The following is a 23522-nucleotide window of genomic DNA, read 5'->3' as shown; positions in this document are numbered from 1 at the left end:
CGGGGGGCGCCATCAGAAGTGTTCATTTTGTTTTGTACGGTTTTAATTCCTCCTGATTATTGAGACAGATCTAAACGTGTCAAACTGAAATAAAATGAACCTGCCTGTTGAACTGGATTTAATTTTGTGTTCTACGAGTAACGCCGCCGAGCCCAGAGAAGTGGACCAGGCTAACACCAGGTTAACATCAGGCTAACATCAGGCTAACATCAAGTTAACATCAAGTTAACATCAGGCTAACACCAGGTTAACGTCAGGCTATCATCAGGTAACATGTGGCCAATATCAGGCTAACATCAGGCTAACATCAGGCTGACATCAGGCTAACATGTGGCTAATATCAGGCTAACACCAGGTTAACGTCAGGCTAACATCAGGCTAACATCAGGCTAACATCAAGTTAACATCAAGTTAACATCAGGCTAACACCAGGTTAACGTCAGGCTAAGATCAGGTAACATGTGGCCAATATCAGGCTAACATCAGGCTAACATCAGGCTGACATCAGGCTAACATGTGGCTAACATCAGGCTAACATCAGGTTAACATCAGGTTAACATGTGGCTAATATCAGGCTAACATCAAGCTAATATCAGGCTAACATCAAGCTAACATGTGGCTAACATCAGGCTAACATCAGGTTAACATCAGGTTAACATGTGGCTAATATCAGGCTAACATCAGGCTAATATCAGGCTAACATCAAGCTAACATGTGGCTAACATCAGGTTAACATCAGGTTAACATGTGGCTAATATCAGGCTAACATCAAGCTAACATGTGGCTAACATCAGGCTAACATCAGGCTAACATCAGGCTAACATATCGCTAACATCAGGCTAACACCAGGTTAACATGTGGCCAATATCAGGCTAACATCAGGCTAGCATCAGGTTAACATGTGGCTAACATCAGGCTAACATCAGGTTAACATGTGGCTAACATCAGGCTAACATCAGGTTAACATGTGGTTAACATCAGGCTAACATGTGGCTAATATCAGGCTAACATCAGGCTAACATATGGCTAACATCAGGCTAACACCAGGTTAACGTCAGGCTAACACCAGGTTAACGCCAGGCTAACACCAGGCTAACATGTGGCTAATATCAGGGTAACATCAGGCTAACACCCGGTTAACGTCAGGCTAACATCAGGCTAACATGTGACTAATATCAGGCTAAAATCAGGCTAACATGTGGCTAACATCAGGCTAACATCAGGTTAACATGTGGCTAACATCAGGCTAACATCGGGCTAACATCAGGCTAACATCAGGCTAACATCGGGCTAACATCAGGCTAACATCGGGCTAACATCAGGCTAACATCGGGGTAACATCAGGCTAACATCAGGCTAACATCAAGCTAACATCAGGCTAACATCAGGCTTCTTCTCTGCACAGTAAAGTCTGTGAATGGAACTCTGGATCTTGGTGCTGGACAAAGGTCTCCCACAGTAATCCCATGTCCGTGTGCTTCTATCAGCTGCTGATGAATGAGGGTTCTTGATGCAGCGCCGTCTGAGGGGTCAGAGGTCACGGGGGTCCAGCTTAGGCTTGCTCCCTGAAACTCCTCCAGATTCCCTGAATGCTTTAATGGTATTCTGCTCTGCAGACAAACTGGAGATCCTCTGAACATCTCTGCTCCTCACAGACTAGGGTTAGAGTTAGCCCTAACCTAGGACCAGATCCTGGCTACAGTCAGACTGGGGTTAGAGTTAACCCTAACCTAGGACCAGATCCTGGCTACAGTCAGACTAGGGTTAGAGTTAACCCTAACCTAGGACCAGATCCTGGCTACAGTCAGCTGGTTGATGAAACACTGAAATGTATTTGCCGTCTTATTCGTCCTAAATTGTCACCATTCGAGCTGTTTCTGGAACGTGTTGCAGGTCTGAAATGTAGAAATTGTTGTTCTTTTAACAGACTAAATGCAGCTGAGCATGAATGATGTAAAGTTAATGATGTTTGTCATGAGGCAGAAGTTAAAACAAATGCAGGGATCACCGCTTCATGGCTTTTCTGCCATTCTGTCTCAGCTTATGTAAGACGTCAGAGATGATAAACGGCAGCGTGTTCCAGCTGAATCAGGCTGAGCTGTGGTCTGCCGGCGCGTCCAACCGATTCAGGGCTGGAGAAGGAATCACATGAATCAGCCAGTGGGCCGACACTCATGTGAGGCATGTGTGAGACGGAGCGGCGCCTTCGTGTTTCCTGTTAACCTTACAGGACCAGGGTGGAGTCCAGCCACCATGGACCATGGTAGCTAGGTACACATCTACCAGTTTTTGATGATTTCAGAAAAATAACTCTCCCTCGTTCTACGCAAAGTCTGGTTGAACACACATAGCTTTTCTTTGTAAGTCTCATAATGAACCTGGAGCTTTGACTTCGGCTCTGCAGCACTCCCTTTTCTGTGCCCTGACCGACTCTTCTTTCCTCCATGGCGCCCTTTGCCTACTTTTAACCATTCTAACCTTGACGGGAGCAATGGTATCCAAAACATTTAAGAGACTTGATGTGTAAGAGTTCAACAGATCATCAACATCAGAACACAGGGTGTTCTCAAACCTAATCATTTCCATAAACTGTGTCCCTGTTCTGTCATTTATGAGTCTTCCCCGAACAACTGCAGACCCAGCTGGTGTTTTGGGTAAAGTAGATAGGTCGAAGAAAACACAGAAATGATCAGATAAAGCAACATCGACGACATTCACGTTTGAAATAACAACACCCCTTGAAATTAGCACATCTAGAGTGTGCCCTCTGTTGTGGGTGGGCTCAGTCACATGCTGAGTTAGACCAAACATTTCAAGGACAGCAGTGAGCTCTTTAGCTTCCTTGTTATGCGCTACGTCCACATGCACATTCAAGTCCCCTGTTATGACTAAACAGTCAAAAGCAGTGCACACAATTGAAAGTAGTTCAGTAAAATCATCAATAAAACAATTCTGTGGTGGTTTATAAATGGTGATATAAAGTATGGAAGATTGTTTTATCTCCATTTTGAATGACACATACTCAAATGATGAAAAAACCAAATGACAGCTTGTGGGTGGGTATATTGTCCCTGAACATGACACAAACACCCCCACCCCTCTGGTTTTCTCCTGTTTCAGACACAAAATTGAAGTGAGGTGGACTAGACTCAATCAGGACTGCATTTGCTGTGTTTTTGTCGAGCCACGTCTCAGTTAAAAACATAAAATCAAGATTGTGAGAGGAAATAAAACTATTTATCAGGAATGATTTGTTACTTAAAGATCTGACATTGAGTACTGCGTGTTTGAGATTAGTTATAGTTGAACTGGATGCTGTGTTCTTGCAAGGGATATGGATAAGATTTCTCTGATTGGACAGTCTGATTGTCCCCCTCTTCACTCCATCCTTGGACCTCTGGTTGAGATGGTGTTTACCAACACAGAGGCCCTTAGCGTCCTAGACAACAGCATTGACGCTGTTGGAAATGACAGCTGTGGGCACCGGTGGTGGGGGCTGAGCTGGGGGGGCTTTGGTCGATGGAGTAGGCTGGGGAGGGAGAGGGGCTCGATGCTTCTTTGAGGATAGAATTCTTGATCTTGCCATGTTTGGCGTGAGAGGAACCATTTTAATCCCCGATTTCACCAAGCTTTGAAGGTGATCAGGAAATCTCCTGGGTGACGGTGGAGAAGAGAACGATGGTGAAACATCTCTGGAGGGTGTAGATGCAGCAGGTGGGTCCCAGGCCTGTGGTGAGGCCCGTGGTGAAGGCGATGGTGGAGCTGCTGAATCCTGTGTTCGGGATGCTGGAGGTGCTGCTGTGGCTGCTGTGGCTGAATCCTTTGCTGGGTCCTTGGGTGGCGAGGCAGGAGCTCTTCTCTGGCTCGTCTTCTCTCTCGGCGGCAGCACAGGACCCGGTCCTGGCCCTGGTCCCAGTCCCGGTCCCGGCCCTGGCCCTGGTCCTGGCCCTGGCCCTGGTCCTGGCCCTGGCCCTGGTCCTGGTCCTGGCCCTGGTCCTGGTCCTGGCCCTGGCCCTGGCCCTGGCCCTGGTCCTGGTCCTGGCCCTGGTCCTGGCCCCGGTCCCGGTCCCGGTCCTGGCCCTGGTCCTGGTCCTGGTCCTGGCCCTGGCCCTGGTCCTGGTCCTGGCCCTGGTCCTGGCCCTGGCCCTGGTCCTGGTCCTGGCCCTGGTCCTGGTCCTGGCCCTGGTCCTGGCCCTGGTCCTGGTCCTGGCCCTGGTCCTGGTCCTGGTCCTGGTCCCGGCCCCTTCTGATGCCTCAGAGCGTGGAGAAGATTATCCGTCAGTCGTCTCACTCCACCTCTGTTCAGGTGTGGGCCTTTTCTTTGAAAGAGATCATCTCTTTGCCAGAAAAGATTAAAGTTCTCGATGAAATGAGGTCCTCTGGACTCACAGACTTTGGACAGCCATGTGTTCAACTGAAGCAGCCGGCTGAATTTGTTGATCCTCCTGTCGATGTTTGGGAGAGGTCCACTTATGAATGTTGGTATTGTCACTTTATCAAGACTCTCAAACAGTTTCTCAAAGTCTTTTTTTAAGATTTCAGACTGATTCTCTCTGATGTCCACTGCACCCACGTGCACAATCAGCTGTTTCACCCCTTGGTGTTTTGCCAGTACCTCTGGTAGTAATCTTGTGATGTCAGAGACAGTGGCACTTGGATAGCTGCATGTAACCATTCTGTTTATGTTTATATTAGATATGGCTCCGTCTCCAAGCACAAGAGTATCTTTGACCTTGACACTCGGCACAGTTTCTCTGTCCATCTGCTGCTTTGTGCCGTCTCTCTGTCTGTTACACTCAGTCACATTTGGCTCTGACAGGTAAAAATCTGTTTGTTAACTTTATTCCGGGTGATGTTACATATTCTCTGTTGATACCAACAGTTTGACGATTCTTCGGCTTTGCACCAAGTCCATCATACGTGCCTTTACAGAGTCTTCTAAATGGACTATAATGCACTTTCACACTCGATACTTTACACATGCCTACCTCCACTGCAACGTGCAGTATTGCACAATATTGTATTTTTATCTTGTGTTTCTAGATTAGTATAGGTCTTAGATTAGCATACAGGGGTTAGACAATAAAACTGAAACACCTGCCATTTTAGTGTGGGAGGTTTCATGGCTAAATTGGACCAGCCTGGTGGCCAATCTTCATTAATTGCACTTTGCACCAGTAAGAGCAGAGTGTGAAGGTTCAGTTAGCAGGGTAAGAGCGCAGTTTTGCTCAAAATATCGCAATGCACACAACATTATGGGGGACATACCAGAGTTCAAAAGAGGACAAATTGTTGGTGTACGTCTTGCTGGCGCATCTGTGACCAAGTGTTTGTGATGTATCAAGAGCCCCCGTATCCATGGTAACGTCAGCATACCACCCAGACCGTTGCATGCCCAGAGTGAAGCATGGGGGGGGGATCAGTGATGCTTTGGGCTGCCATATCATGGCGTTCCCTCGGCCCAATACTTGTGCTAGATGGGCGCGTCACTGCCAAGGACCACCGAACCATTCAGGAGGACCATGTGCATCCGATGGTTCAAACATCCTGAAGGCGGGGCCGTGTATCAGGATGACAATGCACCGAAACACACAGCAAGACTGGTGAAAGATTGGTCTGATGAACATGAAAGTCACAGTCACCAGATCTGAATATTATTGAGCCACTTTGGGGAGTTTCGGAGGAGCGAGTCAGGAAACGTTTTCCTCCACCAGCATCACGTAGTGACCTGGCCACTATCCTGCAAGAAGAACGGCTTAAAGTCCCTCTGACCACTGTGCAGGACTGGTATAGGTCACTCCCAAGACGAACTGACGCTGTATTGGCCGCAAAAGGAGGCCCTACACCATACTAATAAATAACTTTTATTTCAGTTTCATTGACTAACCCCTGTAGATTAGCATGAAGGAGGACACTGAACAAACTGTTGTCCATCATGGATGACCCCACCCATCCTCTCCACCAGCTGCTGGTTGGACAGCGGAGCTCCTCTTCCAACAGGCTCATCCAGCTCCGCTGTCACAAGGACCGATTCAGGAAATCCTTCCTACCAGCAGCCATCACCATCTACAACACCTCCCCTCTGGCTGGAAGAGAACTTCAAGCTCAATAGGCTTCAAGTCTCTACTAAAAAAACAATAACAAAAAAACAAAAAAACCAACTCTTCATACTGTAGATTTGTACACAGCGAATGTTTATTCACTATTTTTATTTTATTTTATTCTACTTGCTTGTTTTTACTACTTTAATTGTTTTCATATATTTTACTGTATGCTGCTGCAACAAAACAACTTCCCAAATTGGGATGAATAAAGTATTTATCTATCTATCTATTAGCATAGGCTATCATGTGTATTATATGTTCAGTGTAGCTCTAGTAATTAGTGTAAAATGCATATTTTGTAGTATCCATATTGCCTGTTTATTGTCAGAGTACTTATGTCCTGTTACAGTAGCTGCTGTACGGTGTCCTGTCCTGAGACTTTCAGTCCGACTCTGTTGTTCTGTGTATCTGACGATAAAAGACTTGAAACTTGAAACCTGAAACCTGTGGACCCCACAGGGGGAACAGCCCGTTCCTCATCCCGTTCCTCGGGTGGATCTCAGGGATTCAAGAAGACTTTTTCCAATCGTCTGGATCTTAGCCAACTCATTCATGTGATGCATTTTTCATTTTCAGCATAAACTGGTACAGAAACTGTCTTTTCTTGCTGTTATATATCGGGGCTCTCTCAGTTTTTATGACAGGTTGTAGTGTTACAGATATCACACTCATGGTACCATAAACACAGTCTTATTATTATTTAATCCTTTCTTTATCGACTGTTTTACAACCTACTGACCTGCCGGTTTATATTGAGCATTTATCAGATGTAGATCCGCTGCCAGGAGGCGGAGCTACTGGTGACCTTTGACCTGCTGTGAATAATTAGCTTCAAGTGGAATATAATAGCTTTATGATCAAAGGTCGGTGCTGTTACTGTAGTTCATCTGAGTCAGAGCCGATCAGCCGGCTCTAAAGTGAAATAAAACAAAACAAAACAAAATAAAATAAAATAAAATAAGATAAAATAAAATAAAACAAAACAAAACAAAACAAAACAAAATAAAATAAACTAAAAATGGTGAATAAACATTAGCTATGTACAGTATGACGAGTTTCTGCAGATTTCCCTGAACGCAGCACCACACTGGCCTCAGGTGGCTGCTCTCTGGGAGGAGGAGCCGGGCTCCAGGACTCCAGGAGGACCTCCTCCCTGAGAGCAGCGACAGTCTGCATCATCGAGGACGAGCAGCATGAAGAGGCAGGAGAGCAGCAGCATGAAGAGGCAGGAGAGCAGCAGCATGAACGGGACCGAGGCCGAGGCCGGCTCAGACGAGCTCATCTTCTTCGTTAATGGCAGGAAGGTAAAAACAGGACATTTTATCCTGATATTCTGATGATTTAGAAGCCGTGACTTCGCTTTTACATGGATGTAAAGTTAGGAACCAGAAGGAAATCATTCTGATCATTTTGTATGTTTTATCTGCAGTAATACAAGCAGAAATATTTTATATATTACGCTCACATAAAGACAGTTTAAGCTCATGAATATTTTAGTGTTAAAAAGCAGAAATGTATTTTATATATTACGCTCACATAAAGACAGTTTAAGCTCATTTAAGATGAATGTTTTAGTGTTAAAAAGCAGAAATGTATTTCATATATTACGCTCACATAAAGACAGTTTAAGCTCATTTAAGATGAATGTTTTAGTGTTAAAAAGCAGAAATGTATTTCATATATTACGCTCACATAAAGACAGTTTAAGCTCATTTAAGATGAATGTTTTAATGTTAAAAACAGAAATGTGCTGTTCAGTCAGGAGTTGGAGTGAAATCTGTCAGAATGCAGAACAAAATGTGAACACGAGAGCTTCACGAGACGCCGACAGAGAAACCCTCAGAGCAGACTTCACGCAGCTGCCCTTTATTGTCATGTGTTGAGTGTGAATAAAGTGTGAATAAAGTGTGAATAAAGTGTGAATAAAGTGTGAATAAAGCACATTAAGTGAGACTGAAGCAGCAGAGAAAGCCTCACCAGCAGAATCAGAGCTTTAACCTGGAATAAAGGAACTCAGAAAGAGGTTTTGTGGCTCCTGAACATGAAGATTAAACTGTTCAAACTCCTTTTTCGGGTTTGTTTTGTTTCTCAGATCGTTGAGAAGAACGCAGATCCGGAGATGACCCTGCTGACGTATCTGCGGAGAAAATGTAGGATCACACACAGACTCATAACTGCATTGTCCTGCTTTAAATGTGTCTGAGAAGGCATCCTGATCAGAGTCAGATCAGAAGAAAAAGAGTCAGATCAGAGAAAGAGTCAGATCAGAAGAAAAAGAGTTAGATCATTAGAAAAAGAATCAGATCAGAAAAAGAATCAGATCATTAGAAAAAGAATCAGATCATTACAGAAAGAATCAGAGCAGAAAAAGAATCAGATCATTGCAGAAACAATCAGAGCAGAAAAAGAATCAGATCATTGCAGAAAGAATCAGAGCAGAAAAAGAATCAGATCATTACAGAAAGAATCAGAGCAGAAAAAGAATCAGATCATTGCAGAAACAATCTTAGCAGAAAAAGAATCAGATCATTAGAAAAAGAATCAGATCATTAGAAAAAGAATCAGATCATTAGAAAAAGAATCAGAGCAGAAAAAGAATCAGATCATTAGAAAAAGAATCAGAGCAGAAAAAGAATCAGTTCTTCAGAAAAAGAATCAGATCATTACAGAAAGAATCAGAGCAGAAAAAGAATCAGATCATTACAGAAAGAATCAGAGCAGAAAAAGAATCAGATCATTGCAGAAACAATCAGAGCAGAAAAAGAATCAGATCTTAGCAGAAAAAGAATCAGATCATTAGAAAAAGAATCAGATCATTAGAAAAAGAATCAGATCATTAGTTTCAGATCATTAGAAAAAGAATCAGAGCAGAAAAAGAATCAGATCATTAGAAAAAGAATCAGAGCAGAAAAAGAATCAGTTCTTCAGAAAAAGAATCAGATCATTACAGAAAGAATCAGAGCAGAAAAAGAATCAGATCATTACAGAAACAATCAGAGCAGAAAAAGAATCAGATCATTGCAGAAACAATCAGAGCAGAAAAAGAATCAGATCTTAGCAGAAAAAGAATCAGATCATTAGAAAAAGAATCAGATCATTAGAAAAAGAATCAGATCATTAGAATCAGATCATTAGAAAAAGAATCAGAGCAGAAAAAGAATCAGATCATTAGAAAAAGAATCAGAGCAGAAAAAGAATCAGTTCTTCAGAAAAAGAATCAGATCATTAGAAAAAGAATCAGATCATTAGAAAAAGAATCAGATCATTAGAATCAGATCATTAGAAAAAGAATCAGAGCAGAAAAAAAATCAGATCATTAGAAAAAGAATCAGAGCAGAAAAAGAATCAGTTCTTCAGAAAAAGAATCAGATCATTACAGAAAGAATCAGAGCAGAAAAAGAATCAGATCATTACAGAAACAATCAGAGCAGAAAATGAATCAGATCATTACAGAAACAATCAGAGCAGAAAAAGAATCAGATCATTACAGAAACAATCAGAGCAGAAAAAGAATCAGATCATTAGAAAAAGAATCAGATCATTAGAATCAGATCATTAGAAAAATAATCAGATCATTAGAATCAGATCATTTGAAAAAGAGTTAGATCATTAGAAAAATAATCAGATCATTAGAATCAGATCATTAGAAAAAGAATCAGAGCAGAAAAAAATCAGATCATTAGAAAAAGAATCAGATCATTACAGAAACAATCAGAGCAGAAAAAGAATCAGATCACTACAGAAACAATCAGAGCAGAAAATGAATCAGATCATTACAGAAACAATCAGAGCAGAAAATGAATCAGATCATTACAGAAACAATCAGAGCAGAAAAAGAATCAGATCATTAGAATCAGATCATTAGAAAAAGAATCAGATCATTAGAATCAGATCATTAGAAAAAGAATCAGATCATTAGAATCAGATCATTAGAAAAATAATCAGATCATTAGAATCAGATCATTTGAAAAAGAGTTAGATCATTAGAAAAAGAATCAGATCATTAGAATTAGATCATTAGAAAAAGAATCAGATCATTAGAATCAGATCATTAGAATCAGATCATTAGAAAAAGAATCAGATCATTAGAATCAGATCATTAGAAAAATAATCAGATCATTAGAATCAGATCATTTGAAAAAGAGTTAGATCATTAGAAAAAGAATCAGATCATTAGAATCAGATCATTAGAAAAAGAATCAGAGCAGAAAAAAATCAGATCATTAGAAAAAGAATCAGATCATTAGAATCAGATCATTAGAAAAAGAATCAGAGCAGAAAAAGAATCAGTTCATTAGAAAAAGAATCAGATCATTACAGAAAGAATCAGAGCAGAAAAAGAATCAGATCATTACAGAAACAATCAGAGCAGAAAAAGAATCAGATCATTAGAATCAGATCATTAGAAAAAGAATCAGATCATTAGAATCAGATCATTTGAAAAAGAGTTAGATCATTAGAAAAAGAATCAGATCATTAGAATCAGATCATTAGAAAAAGAATCAGAGCAGAAAAAAATTCAGATCATTAGAAAAAGAATCAGATCATTAGAATCAGATCATTAGAAAAAGAATCAGAGCAGAAAAAGAATCAGATCATTAGAAAAAGAATCAGAGCAGAAAAAGAATCAGTTCATTAGAAAAAGAATCAGATCATTACAGAAAGAATCAGAGCAGAAAAAGAATCAGATCATTACAGAAACAATCAGAGCAGAAAAAGAATCAGATCATTAGAAAAAAAATCAGATCATTAGAATCAGATCATTAGAAAAATAATCAGATCATTAGAATCAGATCATTTGAAAAAGAGTTAGATCATTAGAAAAAGAATCAGATCATTAGAATCAGATCATTAGAAAAAGAATCAGAGCAGAAAAAAATCAGATCATTAGAAAAAGAATCAGAGCAGAAAAAGAATCAGATCATTAGAAAAAGAATCAGAGCAGAAAAAGAATCAGATCATTACAGAAAGAATCAGAGCAGAAAAAGAATCAGATCATTACAGAAACAATCAGAGCAGAAAAAGAATCAGATCATTAGAAAAAGAATCAGATCATTAGAATCAGATCATTAGAAAAATAATCAGATCATTAGAATCAGATCATTTGAAAAAGAGTTAGATCATTAGAAAAAGAATCAGATCATTAGAATCAGATCATTAGAAAAAGAATCAGAGCAGAAAAAAATCAGATCATTAGAAAAAGAATCAGAGCAGAAAAAGAATCAGATCATTAGAATCAGATCATTAGAAAAAGAATCAGATCATTAGAATCAGATCATTAGAAAAATAATCAGATCATTAGAATCAGATCATTAGAAAAAGAGTTAGATCATTAGAAAAAGAATCAGATCATTAGAATCAGATCATTAGAAAAAGAATCAGATCATTAGAATCAGATCATTAGAAAAATAATCAGATCATTAGACTCAGATCATTTGAAAAAGAGTTAGATCATTAGAAAAAGAATCAGATCATTAGAAAAAGAATCAGATCATTAGAAAAAGAATCAGATCATTTGAAAAAGAATCAGATCATTTGAAAAAGAGCCAGATCAGAAAAAGAATCGGATAATTTGAAAAAGAATCAGATCAGAAAAAGAATCGGATCATTAGAATCAGATCATTAGAATCAAATCATTTGAAAAAGAGTTAGATCATTAGAAAAAGAATCAGGTCATTAGAAAAATAATCAGATCATTAGAATCAGATCATTAGAAAAAGAATCAGAGCAGAAAAAGAATCAGATCATTAGAAAAAGAATCAGATCAGAAAAAAATCAGATCATTAGAAAAAGAATCAGAGCAGAAAAAGAATCAGAGCAGAAAAAGAATCAGATCATTACAGAAACAATCAGAGCAGAAAAAGAATCAGATCATTACAGAAAGAATCAGAGCAGAAAAAGAATCAGATCATTAGAAAAAGAATCAGATCATTAGAATCAGATCATTAGAAAAAGAATCAGATCATTAGAATCAGATCATTAGAAAAAGAATCAGATCAGAAAAAGAATCGGATCAGTAGAAAAAAGTCAGATCAGAAAAAGAATCGGATAATTTGAAAAAGAATCAAATCATTAGAATAAGAATCAGATCAGAAAAAGAATCGGATCATTAGAATCAGATCATTAGAATCAACTCATTTGAAAAAGAGTTAGATCATTAGAAAAAGAATCAGATAATTAGAATCAGATCATTAGAAAAAGAATCAGAGCAGAAAAAGAATCAGATCATTACAGAAACAATCAGAGCAGAAAAAGAATCAGATCATTAGAAAAAAAATCAGATCATTAGAATCAGATCATTTGAAAAAGAATCAGATCAGAAAAAGAATCGGATCATTAGAAAAATTCAGATTAGAAAAAGAATCAGATCATTAGAAAAATAATCAGATCATTTGAAAAAGAGTCAGATTATTAGAAAAAGAGTCAGATCATTAGAAAAAGAATCAGATCATTAGAATTAGATCATTAGAAAAAGAATCAGATCAGAAAAAGAATCGGATCATTAGAATCAGATCATTAGAAAAAGAATCAGATCAGAAAAAGAATCGGATCATTAGAATCAGATCATTAGAAAAAGAATCAGAGCAGAAAAAGAATCAGATCATTAGAATCAAATCATTTGAAAAAGAGTTAGATGATCAGAAAATGAGTCAGTTCATTAGAAAAAGAATCAGATCAGAAAAAGAATCCAATCATAAGAAAAGGTCTTAGAACGAATTTTCAGCCGTCCACTTTGGGATGGTTTCCATCGCCAACTTGGCTTGATGCCCGAAAACATTAAACTTTTAAGAAAAGAAGATGAACTTGTTGTTCCTCTGCGGTTTGGACTTTCACATCCAGCTTTGAGCAGGAGCTGATCTGAACCGCTTTCCCTGCTAAAAGCTGGATTCAGTAGAATAACAGCTGCTGCCTAATGTGATTCTGTGTTGTTGTTCAGCTGCTCTGAGGTCACTGACCGTCTGTTACATCATCCGCTCAAAGTCCAACTTTACTCTGCCGAGTTAAAGTTTCATCAACCAATCAGAGAAAATCACCCTCATCCTTCACTAAATGTAACAAATTCAGACTTCCAGGTGCTCAGATAGAGACTGTAAGGACTTCCAGGTGCTCAGATAGAGACTGTAAGGACTTCCAGGTGTTCAGATAGAGACTGTAAGGACTTCCAGGTGCTCAGATAGAGACTGTAAGGACTTCCAGGTGCTCAGCTAGAGACTGTAAGGACTTCCAGGTGCTCAGATAGAGACTGTAAGGACTTCCAGGTGCTCAGATAGAGACGGTAAGGACTTCCAGGTGTTCAGATAGAGACTGTAAGGACTTCCAGGTGCTCAGATAGAGACTGTAAGGACTTCCAGGTGCTCAGATAGAGACTGTAAGGACTTCCAGGTGTTCAGATAGAGACTGTAAGGACTTCCAGGTGTTCAGATAGAGACTGTAAGGACTTCCAGGTGCTCAGATAGAGACTGTAAGGACTTCCAGGTGCTCAGATAGAGACTGTAAGGACTTCCAGGTGCTCAGATAGAGACTGTAAAGACTTCCAGGTGCTCAGATAGAGACTGTAAGGACTTCCAGGTGCTCAGATAGAGACGGTAAAGACTTCCAGGTGCTCAGATAGAGACTGTAAGGACTTCCAGGTGCTCAGATAGAGACTGTAAGGACTTCCAGGTGCTCAGATAGAGACTGTAAGGACTTCCAGGTGCTCAGATAGAGACTGTAAGGACTTCCAGGTGTTCAGATAGAGACTGTAAGGACTTCCAGGTGCTCAGATAGAGACGGTAAGGACTTCCAGGTGCTCAGATAGAGACTGTAAGGACTTCCAGGTGCTCAGATAGAGACGGTAAAGACTTCCAGGTGCTCAGATAGAGACGGTAAAGACTTCCAGGTGCTCAGATAGAGACTGTAAGGACTTCCAGGTGCTCAGATAGAGACTGTAAGGACTTCCAGGTGCTCAGATAGAGACGGTAAGGACTTCCAGGTGCTCAGATAGAGACGGTAAGGACTTCCAGGTGCTCAGATAGAGACGGTAAGGACTTCCAGGTGCTCAGATAGAGACGGTAAGGACTTCCAGGTGTTCAGATAGAGACTGTAAGGACTTCCAGGTGCTCAGATAGAGACGGTAAGGACTTCCAGGTGTTCAGATAGAGACTGTAAGGACTTCCAGGTGCTCAGATAGAGACTGTAAGGACTTCCAGGTGTTCAGATAGAGACTGTAAGGACTTCCAGGTGCTCAGATAGAGACTGTAAGGACTTCCAGGTGCTCAGATAGAGACGGTAAGGACTTCCAGGTGCTCAGATAGAGACTGTAAGGACTTCCAGATGCTCAGATAGAGACTGTAAGGACTTCCAGGTGCTCAGATAGAGACGGTAAAGACTTCCAGGTGCTCAGATAGAGACTGTAAGGACTTCCAGGTGCTCAGATAGAGACTGTAAGGACTTCCAGGTGCTCAGATAGAGACGGTAAGGACTTCCAGGTGCTCAGATAGAGACTGTAAGGACTTCCAGGTGCTCAGATAGAGACGGTAAAGACTTCCAGGTGCTCAGATAGAGACTGTAAGGACTTCCAGGTGCTCAGATAGAGACGGTAAGGACTTCCAGGTGCTCAGATAGAGACGGTAAGGACTTCCAGGTGCTCAGATAGAGACGGTAAGGACTTCCAGGTGCTCAGATAGAGACTGTAAGGACTTCCAGGTGCTCAGATAGAGACTGTAAGGACTTCCAGGTGCTCAGATAGAGACGGTAAGGACTTCCAGGTGCTCAGATAGAGACTGTAAGGACTTCCAGGTGCTCAGATAGAGACTGTAAGGACTTCCAGGTGCTCAGATAGAGACGGTAAGGACTTCCAGGTGCTCAGATAGAGACAGTAAGGACTTCCAGGTGCTCAGATAGAGACTGTAAGGACTTCCAGGTGCTCAGATAGAGACTGTAAGGACTTCCAGGTGCTCAGATAGAGACTGTAAGGACTTCCAGGTGCTCAGATAGAGACTGTAAGGACTTCCAGGTGCTCAGATAGAGACTGTAAGGACTTCCAGGTGCTCAGATAGAGACTGTAAGGACTTCCAGGTGCTCAGATAGAGACTGTAAGAACTTCCAGGTGTTCAGATAGAGACGGTAAGGACTTCCAGGTGCTCAGATAGAGACTGTAAGGACTTCCAGGTGCTCAGATAGAGACTGTAAGAACTTCCAGGTGTTCAGATAGAGACGGTAAGGACTTCCAGGTGCTCAGATAGAGACTGTAAGGACTTCCAGGTGCTCAGATAGAGACAGTAAGGACTTCCAGGTGCTCAGATAGAGACTGTAAGGACTTCCAGGTGCTCAGATAGAGACTGTAAGGACTTCCAGGTGCTCAGATAGAGACTGTAAGGACTTCCAGGTGCTCAGATAGAGACAGTAAGGACTTCCAGGTGCTCAGATAGAGACAGTAAGGACTTCCAGGTGCTCAGATAGAGACTGTAAGAACTTCCAGGTGTTCAGATAGAGACGGTAAGGACTTCCAGGTGCTCAGATAGAGACTGTAAGGACTTCCAGGTGCTCAGATAGAGACTGTAAGGACTTCCAGGTGCTCAGATAGAGACAGTAAGGACTTCCAGGTGCTCAGATAGAGACTGTAAGGACTTCCAGGTGCTCAGATAGAGACTGTAAGGACTTCCAGGTGCTCAGATAGAGACAGTAAGGACTTCCAGGTGCTCAGATAGAGACAGTAAGGACTTCCAGGTGCTCAGATAGAGACAGTAAGGACTTCCAGGTGCTCAGATAGAGACAGTAAGGACTTCCAGGTGTTCAGGATGTTCTTATGGGATTCCACTTCGTCCATTCAGACAGTTCTATATCTGAACTCTGAACAACACCTTTAGAATGAGGCCTGAACATATCAGAGCTCGGTTCATTCATCCAAACCGTACAGAGGCAGAACTCTGGCGTTACCGGTCAGAGAAAAGGATGAAAACATTTGTGCCGAACACAGAAGACGCTGATGCACACGAAGGCTACATCAGTTCGCCCTGAACGGTCGGGTCAGATGGGCCCACAGATTTAAATCTGATCAGAGAACAGAGAGGACTGTGAGCAGCGCTGCTCATGTGCATCTGAGAACTATTCAGGATAACATCCAGAAAATGTTAAAGCTGTGGCATGAAAACTGCTCATTCAGTCAAGCAGAGCAGTAAGAACAGAACAGTCTGAAGTTCAGAGTCTGTTTCTGAGAGCGTGACTGGACTTTGAAGATGCTCTTAAATCTGTCAAAGATTAACGGATTTCACTGTAAACTGTTTGTGTGTCTGTGTGTGTGTTCAGTGGGTTTAACAGGAACCAAACTGGGCTGTGCTGAAGGTGGATGTGGCGCCTGTACGGTCATGCTGTCCAGATACGACCCGCTCACCAGCGAGCTGCTGTATCCTCCCGCAGTTTGTGTGGAAATGTGTTGATGAGGCGCGCCGCCAGCTGCAGTTTGTGTGGAAATGTGTTGATGAGGCGCGCCGTCAGCTGCGCTCATGTGCTTCAGTCTGAGATCTGAGGCTTTTACTGAGACCAAACTGATTTCACGTTCACCAAGTCAGCGCTTTAACTTTAACTGCATCCAGTCATTATGCTGTTAACGGCTGCCTCGCCCCCCTCTGCTCCCTGCACCTGGTTGCCGTGACGACGGTGGAGGGGATCGGCAGCGTGGCGAAGAAGCTGCACCCCGTACAGGTAACAACAGGGAGGCAGCAACATGTTGCCCCCGGGACTTCTCTTGGGTTGCTCACAGGCTTTTATTCTGTAAAAGTCTGTTGCTCACATGCTTTTATTTTGTAAAAGTCTGTTGCTCACAGGCTTTTATTTTGTAAAAGTCTGTTGCTCACAGGCTTTTATTCTGTAAAAGTCTGTTGCTCACATGCTTTTATTTTGTAAAAGTCTGTCGCTCAGAGGCTTTTATTTTGTAAAAGTCTGTTGCTCACAGGCTTTTATTTTGTAAAAGTCTGTCGCTCAGAGGCTTTTATTTTGTAAAAGTCTGTCGCTCACAGGCTTTTATTTTGTAAAAGTCTGCTGCTCACAGGCTTTTATTTTGTAAAAGTCTGTCGCTCACATGCTTTTATTTTGTAAAAGTCTGTCGCTCACAGGCTTTTATTTTGTAAAAGTCTGTTGCTCACAGGCTTTTATTTTGTAAAAGTCTGTTGCTCACAGGCTTTTATTCTGTAAAACTCTGTCGCTCACAGGCTTTTATTTTGTAAAAGTCTGTTGCTCACAGGCTTTTATTTTGTAAAAGTCTGCTGCTCACAGGCTTTTATTTTGTAAAAGTCTGTTGCTCACAGGCTTTTATTCTGTAAAACTCTGTCGCTCACAGGCTTTTATTTTGTAAAAGTCTGTTGCTCACAGGCTTTTATTCTGTAAAAGTCTGTTTCTCACAGGCTTTTATTTTGTAAAAGTCTGCTGCTGTCTGCTGTGGAACAGGAAAAGAAAGTAATCTTTGGATCCACCAAACATGGAGAAGGGTACGGAACTTTTACTCGGCCATTTTCATGTTAAAGTTCTTCCAGACGGCGGAGTCGACAGAACCAAAGTCATCTGTAAACACTGCCAAGTTGAATTGTCTTCTCAGCGTAGTAGTTCCAGTCTAAAATATCACTTAAAGGCAAAACACACAACTGATAGCAGCAAGTCATTCAAGGAAACAGACAGTGGAGCGAGGCTTCTACATAAAAACTACAGAAAGATGCTGATGTTAAAAGTGTGTTTGCACAACAAATGTTATGGCACTTTCATTCATATGGCAGCACATTTAAAATAAAGCTAAATGCTAAAAGCTATACGCTACTTTTGGATTCATTTTTGGATTCTGCGTACAAATGAGATTAATCGTGATTAATCAGGGAAGTCATGTGATTAATCAGATTATACATTTTAATCGTTGCCCGGCCCTGGTTTAAATTGATGAATGTGTTCTGATGTCCAGGAGAGAATTGCCAGGTCTCATGGCTCGCAGTGCGGCTTCTGTACGCCGGGTATCGTCATGTCCATGTACGCACTGCTGAGAAACAACCCCAAACCCAAGATGGCTGACATGGAGGAGGCCTTCCAGGGTACTCATTTGTACTTTTACCCCATAATAAGGGGGGTGAAAAGTGATAACTCATGTTAGAACTACAACTCTTACAATAACCTGCTGTTCTGTCAGGGAATCTGTGTCGCTGCACTGGTTACAGACCCATTCTGGAAGGCTACAAGACCTTCACTGTGGTGAGAACACCTCTGTCCACTCATGATATCACTGTTAAAGTTGTGGTAATTAGAAACAAAGTTGGTGGTTTATCCTCCAGGAGGGCGGATGTTGTGGAGGCAGAGGGCGGGAAAACGGCTGCTGCATGACCAATAGGAACGGAGCTCTTCAAAGCTCAGAGGACGAAGTGGACGTAAGTGTCTCAAACTGTCAGGACTGTCTCTGATCAGCATGTTTTAGGTTTAGTGGCTTTAAATTGTGTGCGTGTTTTGTTCAGGAAACGCTCTACAACACAGCGGACTTTGCACCCTATGACCCCACACAGGAAGTCATCTTCCCTCCTGAACTCATGGTAAACACACACACACACACACACACACACACACACACACACACACACACACACACAGGAAAACAACAAAACTGTGTACAACATGGCTGCCACGCATGTTAAGCAAAACCTGGGACATTTTAAAGGTAAATGGGGCTAAAATTGATAACATTTAAACCACAGAGTCGTCGGCATATGGTCGAATGTAACGTTTAGAATCGGGCTGAGTTTGACTTTACTGAAAACAACTTGGACATATGACATAAGTCCATTACTTCGAGTTACGCTGTGCACGTCACTGTTGATGAGAAAGCATTGTTTGCTAGCATCTGCTGCTAGCTTACAGCTAACCTGCTAACCTGTTTCCCTCTGGGATCAACAGAGGAGCTATCTGTAGCTGTATGTAGAGCTGGAGGGTTGTTGGTCTGACAGCTTCATCATGTCTGTGTTTCTGCATAAAAGAGTAGAGTAGCCGACCTCGCCAAAGGGGCGGGGCTTAGCACCTGCTCAGTCTCTTCCTGTTTCAGTAGGTGTCAGACAGAGAGCCACTGCGCTTAAACCAACAAAACATCTCAAATACACCTCAGAAAGGTGTCAAATTGTTAAAATAAAAAGGCAGAATATGTCCTCTTTATCTAATCATCTTCAGAAATGCAGTTAAGATGAAAAAACTGAAAAATGTGGCTTTAAAGTTGATTTAAGTGACCTATGCACCATTTACTGAAGCTGCTGGCGAGGCCTTTGATGGTTCTTCTGCAAATCTTGCAAAGCATTATGGGAACCGTAGTTCCAACGTTTAACTCAGTTTAGTAATCTTCCTGTTTCATGAATCGATCCTTCCACTACTCTGTTGTTCTTTCCTCCATCTCACATAGAACCTGTCTAAAGGTCAGAGGTCGCACCTGCTGCGTTTCCGTGGCGACCGGGCAACGTGGCTGCAGCCCGCCAGTCTGGAGGAGTTCCTGCATCTGAAGTGGAAGCATCCGGAGGCCCGAGTGGTGGTGGGAAACACCGAAGTGGGTCAGTCTGCCGCTCTTAAACACACCGACCGACTCACTCACTCACTCACTCACTCACTCACTCACTCACTCACTCACTCATTCATTCATTCACTCGTTGGCTCGTTCATTCACCGAGTCGCCGTCTGTGTGTTCAGGCATCGAAGTGAAGTTTAAGAACATGGTTTACCCGGTCATCCTGGCTCCGGCCTTCATCCCCGAGCTGAACGCTGTGACTCACGCAGAGGACGGTGAGCATCCTTCACACCGAAGAAAGTCCTGCTGAACCTCAGCAGAATGAACACCACACAGAAAACAGATCCGGGAAACAGAACCAGATATTTCAGGCCGCCCCCCCCCCCCTGTTCCTGAATGTAAGACGGCGGCTGAAAGTTTGCTTTGTGCTCAGGGATCGTGTTCGGTGCAGCGTGCACTCTCAGCCACATGGGGGCGGTGCTGAGGCAGGCGGTGGAGACTCTTCCTCCTCATCAGACGGAGGTCTTCCTCGCCGTCCTGGAGCAGCTGCGATGGTTCGCTGGACAGCAGATCCGTAATGTGGCGGTGAGTCACCGATTCCAGCATCCGTCTCTGATTGGCTAATCTCAGAAACCAAGAGGCGGACACACCCCCCCCCCCCCCCCCCCCCACGAGAGTTACGCTACATAACATTACATCACATTAGAGTCATTCTGCAGACGCTTTTATCCAATCAGTGTGTTCCACATCGGTAGGCAAAACTGCATTTCCTTCCAAAACCAAACAGCTAAGAGCATAACTAGCATAACTAGCATAACTAGCATAACTAGTTAAAAGTGTTAAATGTGACGAACGGATCGAACTGTGGATACACCGGCTCAGTCTATCTTTTTTTATTTATTTGAATAGGGACAATGCACATTAATGAACATCAGTATAAAAACAAATGTAAATATAACGGATTATAGCCACAAAGCTAGTTTTCATCCGTAGTCCCCAGGCAGGCAAATACACAAGAAAGAAAATACATAAGAAAGAAAATGTAATATACAATAGAAGCATCACTGGGAATGTTTAGAGTCTAATGGTCACATGACTGGTTTGCTTTTTTCCAGGGAGAAGGCCTCCTCTCATTGGCTCAGTAGCTTCAGGTTTTATTTATCGTCCCAGTCACGTTTCTACATCTAATTTCAAGGCTCCCCAAAAAATCCACCGACTGCTCGACTCCCTCCGTGTCCCTAAAACAGGGTCCCCAACCTTTCTGAGCCACCTAGCGTAGCTAGCTCCATTAGCCGCCGGGATCACCAACTGGCTTGAATTGGACTATACTATCTAAGTGCCTTGAGATGACATTTGTTGTATTTGGCGCTATATAAATAAAACTGAATTGAATTACAAGAGGGGAATTAAGGCGGCCAATGAGAGGAGACCTTCTCACTGAAGATAGACCGAGCCGGTGCTTAGTTCAGGGGCCGATACATCGTGGGAATATCCAGGAGATGTACAACAGGATTTAGATGAACCGGATCCAATAGGAGAGTATCAGGAGAACACCCTGTGTGTGTCACATGGCTGTTCAGGATGTTTTCAGGGTGTTTTCAGGGTGTTTTCAGGGTGTTTTCAGGGTGTTTTCAGGATGTTTTCAGGGTGTTTTCAGGGTGTTTTCAGGATGTTTTTAGGATGTTTTCAGGGTGTTTTCAGGGTGTTTTTAGGGTGTTTTTAGGATGTTTTCAGGGTGTTTTCAGGATGTTTTTAGGATGTTTTCAGGGTGTTTTCAGGATGTTTTCAGGGTGTTTTCAGGGTGTTTTTAGGGTGTTTTTAGGATGTTTTCAGGGTGTTTTCAGGTGTTTTCAGGATGTTTTCAGGGTGTTTTCAGGATGTTTTCAGGGTGTTTTCAGGATGTTTTCAGGGTGTTTTCAGGATGTTTTCAGGATGTTTTCAGGGTGTTTTCAGGGTGTTTTCAGGGTGTTTTTAGGATGTTTTCAGGGTGTTTTCAGGTGTTTTCAGGATGTTTTCAGGGTGTTTTCAGGGTGTTTTTAGGATGTTTTCAGGGTGTTTTCAGGGTGTTTTCAGGGTGTTTTCAGGGTGTTTTCAGGATGTTTTCAGGGTGTTTTTAGGATGTTTTCAGGGTGTTTTCAGGGTGTTTTTAGGGTGTTTTTAGGATGTTTTCAGGGTGTTTTCAGGTGTTTTCAGGATGTTTTCAGGATGTTTTCAGGGTGTTTTCAGGGTGTTTTTAGGATGTTTTCAGGGTGTTTTCAGGTGTTTTCAGGATGTTTTCAGGGTGTTTTCAGGATGTTTTCAGGGTGTTTTTAGGATGTTTTCAGGGTGTTTTCAGGTGTTTTCAGGATGTTTTCAGGGTGTTTTCAGGTGTTTTCAGGATGTTTTCAGGATGTTTTCAGGGTGTTTTCAGGTGTTTTCAGGATGTTTTCAGGGTGTTTTCAGGGTGTTTTTAGGATGTTTTCAGGGTGTTTTTAGGATGTTTTCAGGGTGTTTTCAGGGTGTTTTTAGGATGTTTTCAGGGTGTTTTCAGGATGTTTTCAGGGTGTTTTCAGGGTGTTTTCAGGATGTTTTCAGGATGTTTTCAGGTGTTTTCAGGATGTTTTCAGGATGTTTTCAGGGTGTTTTCAGGATGTTTTCAGGGTGTTTTTAGGATGTTTTTAGGATGTTTTCAGGGTGTTTTCAGGATGTTTTCAGGTGTTTTCAGGATGTTTTCAGGATGTTTTCAGGGTGTTTTCAGGGTGTTTTCAGGGTGTTTTTAGGATGTTTTCAGGGTGTTTTCAGGGTGTTTTCAGGGTGTTTTCAGGGTGTTTTCAGGTGTTTTCAGGATGTTTTCAGGATGTTTTCAGGGTGTTTTCAGGTGTTTTCAGGATGTTTTCAGGTGTTTTCAGGGTGTTTTTAGGATGTTTTCAGGGTGTTTTTAGGATGTTTTCAGGGTGTTTTCAGGGTGTTTTTAGGATGTTTTCAGGGTGTTTTCAGGATGTTTTCAGGGTGTTTTCAGGGTGTTTTCAGGATGTTTTCAGGATGTTTTCAGGTGTTTTCAGGATGTTTTCAGGATGTTTTCAGGGTGTTTTCAGGATGTTTTCAGGGTGTTTTCAGGTGTTTTCAGGATGTTTTCAGGGTGTTTTCAGGTGTTTTCAGGATGTTTTCAGGATGTTTTCAGGGTGTTTTCAGGGTGTTTTCAGGGTGTTTTTAGGATGTTTTCAGGGTGTTTTCAGGGTGTTTTCAGGATGTTTTCAGGGTGTTTTCAGGTGTTTTCAGGATGTTTTCAGGATGTTTTCAGGGTGTTTTCAGGTGTTTTCAGGATGTTTTCAGGGTGTTTTCAGGGTGTTTTTAGATGTTTTCAGGGTGTTTTTAGGATGTTTTCAGGGTGTTTTCAGGGTGTTTTTAGGATGTTTTCAGGGTGTTTTCAGGATGTTTTCAGGGTGTTTTCAGGGTGTTTTCAGGGTGTTTTCAGGTGTTTTCAGGATGTTTTCAGGGTGTTTTCAGGATGTTTTTAGGATGTTTTCAGGGTGTTTTTAGGATGTTTTCAGTATGTTTTCAGGGTGTTTTCAGGGTGTTTTCAGGATGTTTTCAGGATGTTTTCAGGTGTTTTCAGGATGTTTCAGGATGTTTTCAGGGTGTTTTCAGGATGTTTTCAGGGTGTTTTCAGGGTGTTTCAGGATGTTTTCAGGATGTTTTCAGGGTGTTTTCAGAGTGTTTTCAGGATGTTTTCAGGATGTTTTCAGGTGTTTTCAGGATGTTTTCAGGGTGTTTTTAGGATGTTTTCAGGATGTTTTCAGGGTGTTTTCAGAGTGTTTTCAGGGTGTTTTCAGGATGTTTTCAGGGTGTTTTTAGGATGTTTTCAGGATGTTTTCAGGGTGTTTTCAGGTGTTTTCAGGGTGTTTTCAGGATGTTTCAGGTGTTTTTAGGATGTTTTCAGGATG

General features: G+C 41.9%; 1 protein-coding gene and 1 long non-coding RNA gene across 2 annotated transcripts; both read left to right on the top strand.

Moving 5' to 3' along the window:
* Positions 1–7332: 7332 nt before the first annotated feature.
* Positions 7333–16469, top strand: LOC142391457 (uncharacterized). Its single transcript, XR_012770577.1, has 3 exons — positions 7333–7408; positions 8197–8254; positions 16392–16469. It is a non-coding gene; the product is annotated as an uncharacterized LOC142391457 (long non-coding RNA).
* A 1618-nt stretch (positions 16470–18087) lies between these two features.
* On the top strand, positions 18088–19793 carry LOC142391154 (xanthine dehydrogenase/oxidase-like). Its single transcript, XM_075476931.1, has 6 exons — positions 18088–18157; positions 18253–18314; positions 18395–18487; positions 18572–18646; positions 19501–19641; positions 19782–19793. The coding sequence occupies exons 1-6, from the start codon at positions 18088–18090 to the stop codon at positions 19791–19793; spliced, it is 453 nt and encodes a 150-aa protein (XP_075333046.1).
* The last annotated feature ends 3729 nt before the right edge of the window (positions 19794–23522 follow it).

This window comes from Odontesthes bonariensis, chromosome 11 (assembly GCF_027942865.1).
Source record: "Odontesthes bonariensis isolate fOdoBon6 chromosome 11, fOdoBon6.hap1, whole genome shotgun sequence".
Taxonomy (NCBI): Eukaryota; Metazoa; Chordata; class Actinopteri; order Atheriniformes; family Atherinopsidae; genus Odontesthes; species Odontesthes bonariensis.
This window is presented reverse-complemented; position numbering and strand designations above follow the sequence as displayed.

Coding starts and splice junctions, on each gene's coding strand:
- LOC142391154 (XM_075476931.1), top strand. CDS start 18,088: ATGTCCATGTACGCACTGCTGAGAAACAACCCCAAACCCAAGATGGCT. Junction 18,158..18,252: donor CATGGAGGAGGCCTTCCAGG/GTACTCATTTGT, acceptor CTGTTCTGTCAG/GGAATCTGTGTCGCTGCACT. Junction 18,488..18,571: donor GCTCAGAGGACGAAGTGGAC/GTAAGTGTCTCA, acceptor TGTTTTGTTCAG/GAAACGCTCTACAACACAGC.